The following is a 10,000-nucleotide window of genomic DNA, read 5'->3' as shown; positions in this document are numbered from 1 at the left end:
CCCCCGCACGTACATGTAACACTTGCCCTACACGTGAATTTATGCGGATGTCTGGTTTACTTGCCTGGCACAAATTGTGAGTTCATCTATCAAGTTACGCATGAACCTGTAAAAAGAGCAAATTAGAGCAGGTTTCCTCGGAGTTGTAGAGTTAAGTGGATGTGCAGTGTTATTATACATATCGTGCATGCATTTGGTTACAAAGTGTGCGATCAAGATTTGGAATTGTGTATGGCGGAATAAGAGATAAAGGTTGGTCAATTCCTTCTGCTTGACTAAATCATGTATTCTCGTGAAGAGCCTTCCCATCTAGAACTCGACTATGTAAAATGGAAAAAAAATGGAATGAATTGCTTAGAGTAAGACTTCTCAACCTTACAATGGACATTTTCCTAGGCCTTTTCTTTAGTTAAAGTTAAGCCTACATCAGTATTACATCTAAAGTAAATAATTTCAGTTCTTGTTACGGAGCTTAAATTTGTTTGGTTATTTCATCCGTTATATTTGTTATTTGAAGTTGGAAAAATATTTTGAGGCATCATATCACTGCTCCTCACAAAGGGTAGGAATTAATTGCTTAAGATTTTAACTATTTTTATGGGCTTTCATGTTTAATACTTGTTTTTGTAACAAGTAAATGGCATAATATCTTGCCAAACATAAAATGTGTGGAGACTAGAATCTTGCTTGTCGTGTCTCCACTAGAGGTACATTTTGCAAGGCAAAGCTAAAAAAATGGCTTACACTGATATTTATCAGGACTTACATAATTCCTGCAAACACGTATCTCTGTTGCATGTCCTCTTATGTGTTCTGGCCTCTCAAATGTGTTACGGCAGGAGTTCGCCAGGCTCATCAGCACCTTTCAAATGGGTATCGGAAGGCAACCCCCTGCCCAAGAGACAGTTACATTAAGGGTGTGTTCGATTGACCATATTCCGGAATAGCAATAAATGCAATATAAGTTAGGAATCCTTCGTTTTTACGGACATTCACTCTAAAATTGTCAAACATCTGCTAAAATGCTATTTAAAACATATTTTTATTATCCTTGCTGCTTCGAAACGCGCCAAACATACCGTTTTAATCATCTCTCCACGTAGTCTTATTCCGGAACAGCGTCAATCGAACGCGCCCTAACATACCTCCCTTAATCTGCCACTACTTTGTTGACTCATTCTCAGCTAGTTTTAGGATAACTTTAAGATGTGTTGTGTTTATGGAACTAAGGTGACTTAAGGAGACTTAAGGTGATTTTAGGTGACTTAAGGCGACTTAGGGTGACTTAATACGACTTAACGTCCCAGAGTAGGCCTTTGTTAGTTTCTTTGTCTTTAGCACCATATAGCACTAGAGTAGTATTGAGCAACACCCTCGGCACATTTTTCGCAGTTTGGGGAGAGATGTGATGGTGTGACGGTTTGGGAGAGCCTTGTGGGCATTCAGACTGAAGGGAAATAGAAAGGTATTCACAAATCACGTCATGTATCAGTGTAAAACGAGACCAATATTAAAGGCAGACAGACAAATGGGCATATAATATGGCTACAAGGCACTAAATGCATCTTTGTTCTCAAAGTTAAGGATTAGTTTCACTCAGGTCTCAGAAGTTAATTAATAGCCTCAATCTATGCCAACTATACATTTTAAACAGTTCCCTTGACTTTTCCTTAAGCATTGTAAAAAAGTGACAAAAAGTCTTTTTCTTGGTAAAATGATCATAAGTATGCTCATTCTGTGATGTAAGTTCATACTAGCTTACACATTGTTTGTTCTTTTTCTTTTGCTTCTTTAGTCATTCCCGGTTGTTGTGTAACTCGAGCTTGTGACTCTTCCTCGCGTGAAGATAACTCTTGTTGTTTGTTCATTAAGACTTCTTTGCTCGGTCATTTCTCTTCAGCCTTTGCCACATCCTCTGCTAAGCCTTTGTCGCTGTCCCAACGTAGTATAGAAGTTCCGGGCTCGAAATTATGTAATGTCTTCGGCTCAACCCGTGATACTTCTTTTCCTTTAGTGACCCTCCCCTGAATATCACGAGGGGTCTCTCCACTGTAGTTCGTCACATTGATATTGCATCCGGATTTCATCAACAACTGTGAAATGTCAGAAAATCCATACAGAGCGCATAGATGAAGAGGAGTATTTCCCTCGGCCCAGTCTCGAACATTCACCTTCGCCTTGTTTTCAAGCAATAGCTTGACGAGAGGTTCATCCTTTTGGGTGACCGCTTTATGAAGAGCGGTTTCTCCATCTTTGTCTCGAAGATTCACATCCGCCTTGCTTTCAAGCAATAGCTTGACGAGAGGTATGTCTTTTTGGGTGACTGCTTTATGAAGAGGGGTTTCTCCCGACCAGTCTCGAATATCCACCAACACCTTGTTTTCAAGCAACACCTTGACGAGAGGTACGTCCTTTTGGGTGACTGCTTTATGAAGAGGGGTTTCTCCTGACCGGCCTCCAATATCCACAAACGCCATGTTTTCAAGCAATAGCTTGACGAGAGGTACGTCCTTTTGGGTGACCGCTTTATGAAGAGGTGCTTCTCCGTTTTGGTCTTGAATATCCACATCCGCCTTGTTTTCAAGCAATAGCTTGACGAGAGGTACGTCCTTTTGGGTGACTGCTTTATGGACAGGGGTTTCCCCCGACCAGTCTCGAATATCCACATCCGCCTTGTTTTCAAGCAATAGCTTGACGAGAGGTACGTCCTTTTGGGTCACTGCTTCATGGAGAGGGGTTTTTCCCGACCAGTCTCGAATACCCACCAATGCTCTGTTTTCAAGCAACAGCTTGACGAGAGGTACGTCCTTTTGAGTGACTGCTTTATGAAGAGGAGTTTCTCCCAAGAGGTCTTGAATATTCACATCCACCTTGTTTACAAGCAATAGCTTGACGAGAGGTACATCCTTTTGGGTGACTGCTTTATGAAGAGGAGTTTCTCCCGACAGGTCTCGTATATTCACATCCGCCTTGTTTTCAAGCAATAGCTTGACAAGAGGTACGTCGTTTTGGGTGACTGCTTTATGAAGAGGGGTTTCTCCCGATTGGTCTCGAATATCCACAAACGCCATGCTTTCAAGCAATAGGTTGACGAGAGGTACGTCCTTTTGGATGACTGCTTTGTGAAGAGGGGTTTCTCCCGATCGGTCTCGAGTATCCACAAACGCCTTGTTTTCAAGCAATAGCTTGACGAGAGGTACGTCCTTTTGGGTTACTGCTTTATGAAGAGGGCTTTCTCCCGACCGGTCTTTAATATCCACCAACGCATGGTTTTCAAGCAATAGCTTGACGAGAGGTACATCCTTTTGGGTCACTGCTTTATGAAGAGGGGTTTCTCCCGATCGGTCTCGAGTATCCACAAACGCCTTGTTTTCAAGCAATAGCTTGACGTGAGGTACGTCCTTTTGGGTGACTGCTTTATGAAGAGGGGTTTCACCCGACTGGTCTCCAATATCCACAAACGCCATGCTTTCAAGCAATAGCTTGACGAGAGGTGCGTCCTTTTGGATGACTGCTTTATGAAGAGGAGTTTCTCCATTTTTGTCTTGAATGTTCACATCCGCCTTGTTTTCAAGTAATACCTTAACGAGAGGTACGTCCTTTTGCGTGACTGCTTTACAAGGAAGTGTTTCTCTTGCGTTGCTTCTCAGTTTGGTCTGAAATTCAGCATGAACCAGCAATTGTGAAATGTTGAGGAAGCCTTGACTGACAGACAACAAAAGCGGCGTATTTCCCTCATTGTCCTGAATATTCACATCAGCTCCATGTTCCAAAAGCAGTCCAGTCACCACATAGTTATTGCTAGAAGCTGCAAAAAGTAAAGGTCCCTCTTTACCTTGGGCTGTTTGAGCATTTACGTCTGCCCCAAGATCAATCAGGGTCTTGATTAACACACCAGAGGACATCGGACTCGCTAACAGCAATGGTGTGATATTGCTCTTTGCAGCGACATTGACATCAATACCATCATTAAAAACGAGCTCAATCACCTTTTCTACATCACCGCTCTTGGCGCACGAGTGCAGCTCATTTAGTGTTTCGTCAATTTCAACCAATCTTAGGTACAGTTTTTCAATATCAACATGACCTGGTTTTCTCCAAGTAAGGGCTGATAGAATATCAACTGCTGATTTACCGCAGAAAATGGACTCGTTATTAGTTATTGTTTGAGATTTCATCTCTTCCACAAAGTTCTCTAGATAGGTGCTTGCTTTATAAACACTGTCATAGTCTCCTTTTAAGACAGCTGCCTGTAGTAGATTGAATCCTGAGAGGCTGTCCGTACGCAAAAAAGCCCTTTTTGTAAATGTCCTGAGACTGAGCTGCAACAAAACGTGTCAAATATCAATTAACTTCATAACCAAAGTATTACGCCATCGATAACGAGGACCATGCAAGCCTTTCCTTTGAATTAGACTTTTGATAAAAGCCCCCCTCCTCTTCCTTTCGGACATTTATGCATCTCATGCAGTTGGCCATGTCCATGTCAGTTAGAAAATGGTTTGAGTTTGGCTGAAAAACCAGTTTACATTTTTCGTATTTCAGTGACATATTTACATTCGGCGGAACTAACCTGTAAGTGGAAGTGACATAGAATGTAAATATTTTCACGTCATTGCATCAATGAAAGACCAAAAAAGAACGCTCTACTTTTGTTACCAATAACAACTTAAGTGCACTGAAGCTATTCTTTGTTGTCTGCAGCCAAGGATGGAGAGGATGGAAATGGACTGAAACTTGGAAAAACTGTTTTCATAATGTTGCAAAATATTAAATACGAATAGCTCTTTGTTCCATAAATATATTTCATATCTTGTCAGTGGGTTGTCAGGAATGTTGTATGTGTGAGCTAAACCACTAAATTGGATTTTTACCCAGGTTTGACCTAAAAACAACAAATTTAGTACGACAGTGCCCCTTTAAGTCGTATTCGCGTAAGCCACCATAGTTAAAGAGTTTTTCAGTTGTTTTGACTCATTCAAGCTGACAAGTTGCTAACCCGTTTACAGTAGTACAATGGGGCCTTTGCACCTGGCGATCACATGGTACAAAGACCGCCATACTGGAGAGCAAATTGCGCACTGGGACATCTAAAACTAAGTTGCTTTGTTTTAGATGTGTGCTATTTGCTGAGACAGCTGATCACATTTATTGAAAAAGCTGCTTTGTTCGGCCACCGTGTGTCAGGTTTCAGGAAAGGTCATTCAACTACAACCGCCTTGATTGGCATTCGGGATGACCTGAAACGTTCCATGAATAGAGGAGAGGTGTCATTGATGGTGTTTGCTGATTATTCTAAGGCTTTTGACACTGTCCGCTTTAGTACTGCCTTGAAGAAGATGCACCGCCTAGGCTTCTCTGGTTCATTTTTAAAGTGGATGATAAACTATTTATCAGACCGACGTCATTTTGTGCAAATTGATGACAGACGCTCAGACATGGCACACGTTGCAGTTGGTGTGCCACAAGGATCTATTTTAGGCCCTGTAATATTTAATTTGTACGCAGCAAACCTTCAGAACAATGTTAACTGTCAGTGCTTCCAATATGCGGATGCCACTACCTCGTACATCCATATGAAAGTATCCGATCTCTCAGGAGCAACTACTGACATAAACCACAACCTTAATCGTCTTGGAGAATATTCGAATGAATCGAACTTGGCTCTTAATGCTACGAAAACTAAATGGATGCTGGTCTCTACACCCCAGATGTCTCGTTACCACTCTTTAGATAGGAAAGAAATTGACATCAAATGTAACGGAAAGGCCTTTGAGCGAGTGAATGTCAGCAAGTTATTAGGCGTTCACTTGGACTCGCACTTAGACTGAAAAGAACATGTTACAAAACGACTCTCCTCCTGTTATGGCGTCTTAGCTGTCTTGAGAAAGATGCGTCATCTTGCTCCGTTTAAAGTTAGGAAACAATTGGCCAAATGTTTAGTGCTGTCTAAGTTGGACTACTGTAATACAATTTTCCATCCCCTCCCTGAATATCAAATCAAACGCTTACAGCGAGTCCAAAACACTTGTGCTGCATTCGTTCCTAGACACCACGCTAAATCGGGTGATGTCATAAATCTGAACTGGCTTCCAATACGTGAAAGAAGTGAATTGAGCTTACTTAAGATGACACATAAATCATTATATTATGGGGGCTGGCCAAAACACTTACAACTTGAATTTCAAAGATCATGTTCTTTCAATCTCCGATCATCAGATGCTCCACGGTTACCCGTTCCCAAGGAAACAGATACCTTTAAATCGATGGCCGCCAGATCTTTTAATTCTCTTCCAGACAGTGTTAGACAATTAACTGATTATCATACATTTGCAAAGGCCACCAGGAAGTATTTGTTCCAGAAACTCAAAACACAAGTCGTTTAAATGTTAAATTCAATTATTATTTTTAGTTTTGTAGTCTTAGGATAATGTATAGATGTATATATGTCTTTAATAATATTTTGTAGATTATAAATTTTTAATTTAGATAATTAGTTTTTTCACAAATGAAGAGCCACCATGTGGAAGTGTTGTGAAATAAACCTTTTACTTACTTACTTTACTTTACTTCTATTCACTATCTACATTTGTAAGGCCGAGCATAAACGGACCTTATTTGGCATCTTTGGTCAACGGGACAAGGGTTTTGAACTGTTACAGTTCTAGGGTGCAATGGACAGCGAATGTACCGTGTTATGCCGGGTTGGACTGTTGTCAGGCGTTGTAATGTACTCATCTCAGCTTTCGAACATTCAAAAGTTTGTTTAGTAACTTAAGGCTTTTCTGTTGGTTAAAATGCACCTAAACTCAAATATTTTTCGTTCCTTATATAAATCTCCCTTTTTTTAAAATCTTAAATTATCATTCAATCTATTTCTCCGCTCTTGTATTTCATTTATAGTCGTAAGTTAGGGAGGAAGCTCATAGTAATAAGGCCTAAATGGTTTCTCTTGAGCTTCCTCGCCAGGGACGGTAACGAGACCGTCACCTCAAAACATAAATTTGCGTTGTTGTAATCACTTCGCGACTAGTCCAAGCTCTTAAACATGACACTGGTGTGGCAGTCCCTCAAGAATGAAACCGATATGAGTCACGCTTAGTTTAGGGGAGAAAATAAAAAATTATCTCCGAGGACTGACGTCCTCAATAAAACCTCAAATTTGGCTGTTTCACGTTGTTGTTTTGCTGACGACGGCAAAGAAATGGACGAAAGTGAAAACCGCACGTGCAGAGCGTGCAAAGCTATTGTTTTTCCCGCTAAATATGCAAATTTGTGACGTTTTCGTTGCCGTCGCCGTTGTTGTTGCTAAAGCTCCCTACTAGCTAGCAGGCGAACTACTAACTGATCCTTTTGAATGAAAAACATATATATGCCATGAGTGGGAATCGAACCCGCGTCTCCCTGGTTACTAGTCGGGTGTGCTAACCACTGCACCATCACGACAACCCCGCAACAAAGGGGGACGCGAATTCGATTCCCACTCACGGCACATATATATTTTTCATTCAAAAAAGGATCAGTCAGTAGTAGTTCACTGCTACTGGCTAGTGATTACAGCGTTGGATTTCCAGCCTTCTTCATACAAACAGTATAATATATAGATTTAGTCAAACCTAAAAGCGGAGCTCCCTGGTTATTATTCTTACTGCCTGTTGGGTTTGTGAAAACAAAAGGTTCCGAATTGACCACGTTTTGATGTTTCCGGTTGCTGCTTTCATAAATAAATCACTTCTTTGCTTTCTTTCATTGCCTAACTAGTGAATTCCAAGGTAAATTTTACGCTAAAAACCTATATCGCATGAATCACGAAGCAATGAGTGCGACATCGGTTTTTTCAGTGAAATGTACTTTGGAATTCACCTGGGGCCCGTTGCTCGAAGCCTGGTTAGCGCTAACCGTTGGTTAAGAGATATCAAAAGCTATAGGTTTCCATGGTTTGCGCTAACCATGCTTCGAGCAACCGGGGCCAGTTTGGCAATAATTTTTTCTTGAACCGCATGCATGAGTTTGAAAGAAAACAAGCACACCCTTATCAAGCGAATGGAAAAGAGTCAACTGTCAATAGCCAGCGAATAGGAATCACGCTAAAATTAGAAGCCATAAAAGCAACTTTTCCAGTTCAAGGTCAAAGAAGAGTTTTACTGATGTACTATATTCCACTTTATCTCTGAAAACAAGATCATTCACATTTTGATGTATTTCATTGAAACACGACAGGTTGGCTTGGTACAAGAATCGGCAAAATACAGCAATGCAACTAAGAAACGACGAACTTCAAACACGATCTGCTCCAACATTTAATAACGTTTGGGTGCTTTAAACAAAACACAAGCTAGTGAGATTTCCCTCTAATTTTACAAGAACTCATTGTGGATACGTGTTTATAATATGAGGGCAAACTTTTCCTGTCACTGTCGAGGCACAACGAAAACCAGTCAGGCAAATGGATTATAAAAGCACTTAATCGCTTGCATTTTAGAGCAACACAAACAAACAAATCAACTTTTTCTTTATGTCCAAAAGAGTACAGATAATGGTTATTTACTTCCAGTTGACAATAAAAGTTCGATTTTCATTCCTGAACAAAGGAAGAACCGATTAAACCACCTTTTAAAAATACGCACCCACTTTAAATAACGCATCCGTAAAAACAAGAAACGGTTTAGTGCCCAAGGAAAGAATTTGTGGAGTAACTTTTTCCGCTAAGTATGAGTTATTACTGGTATTCTGTTTTTTCCTTGTCATTCTCTTTCGCTCTCCTTTCGTTTCTGTTCTAGACATAGGTCCTCCAGGCATCATGTAACCTTATCAGAGCTTCTAAAGATATGCCAAAAATTGCAATACAGAGAAAAAAGCAGCTCTAAGCAAACTAAAAATAAATACTCAGCTTTAAGTTTACATCCCGCCGATGCTTGACTTGAATAACTGCGTAGCCACCAATGTGGACCACAGATATCATGATTTGTCAAACTGGATTGAAACCGGTGAAAAATGCAGAAAGAAAACACCTTCCAAAGCGTTTTCCACCTAACACGAAAAGCGTTGACTGTGTAAGAACTTTCGTTGATTTATTATGGCCGTGTGGCCGCGTCGAGCCACAGAAAGTACGCTGAAAATAAAGCCTCGCTTACGTTCAGGTGAGTTAACCTGGGTTGAGGCTGCAATGCAATGGAAAACCAGTACCTGGTCAGCGGTCAACTTAAAAAAAAAGCTGATCTCGGTGAGCTCTAAGTTTGAGCCCATGATAGGGGGTCAAGTAATACTGGTCAGCGGATACCTTGTTTTGACAGGTGTCAATTGATCAAAAGATGGATGTCCAATATCAAAAAAAGTATGCAGTAAACTAGCATGATACTGGTCACATTGGTATACATGTACGGACGGTTGATGACGTCATGGCTATAAAACCAAGATTTCTCGCATTGATGGGTTACCAGAGGGTTACCATATTTCTTAAAAATGGTGCTCCGCGCGCGCGCGCCCAAGGCGCCCGCGGAGCTCCACTATTAATTAATTAGCTGGTAGCCTGTGAATCACCTTTGGATGATCCGATGTATGTCCTTCCTGAACGTTAAATAACGCCGGGGAACCCCGTGGCTAACCAGTATCTTCACAGATTGCTCTGTTGCAAGCAGGGTTGTCGTGATGGTGCATTCCCATTGCAAAGCAGTTTGTGACGTAAAATCGTGAATAGAGTGGTAGTGTGACGTCACAAATATTTAAAATTATGAAATTATGGGATTCATTAAGATCTTCAGAAAGTACATGATGAAGAATGGCCATTTGCCAGAAATTAGCATCTTATTGCAGTTTGGGGATGAGATAGTGACCCTTTCAAAGGATTTGTATGGAGTTACTGAAGCACGGAAGCGCTAATATCTTACCCCCATATTGCAACAATATGCTGATTTATGGCAAGCGGCCATTCTTCATCATGTACTTTGAGAATATCTCAGTAAATCCCATAATTTCATAAATTTAGTTTTTTTGACGTCAC

At 40.8% G+C, this 10,000-nt stretch overlaps 1 protein-coding gene across 1 annotated transcript in view; it reads right to left on the bottom strand.

Annotated features, from left to right (window-relative positions):
* Positions 1-1,510: 1,510 nt before the first annotated feature.
* LOC138037462 (serine/threonine-protein phosphatase 6 regulatory ankyrin repeat subunit A-like) overlaps positions 1,511-10,000 on the bottom strand; it is a 259,329-nt gene continuing 250,839 nt past the window's right edge. Inside the window, exon 14 of the mRNA XM_068883387.1 lies at positions 1,511-4,322. Coding sequence (XP_068739488.1) covers positions 1,887-4,322 — 2,436 coding nt within the window. The 3' untranslated portion in view covers positions 1,511-1,886. The remainder of the gene's footprint in view (positions 4,323-10,000) is intronic.

This window comes from Montipora capricornis, chromosome 1 (genome assembly GCF_036669925.1).
Source record: "Montipora capricornis isolate CH-2021 chromosome 1, ASM3666992v2, whole genome shotgun sequence".
NCBI classification, from domain to species: domain Eukaryota; kingdom Metazoa; phylum Cnidaria; class Anthozoa; order Scleractinia; family Acroporidae; genus Montipora; species Montipora capricornis.
This window is presented reverse-complemented; position numbering and strand designations above follow the sequence as displayed.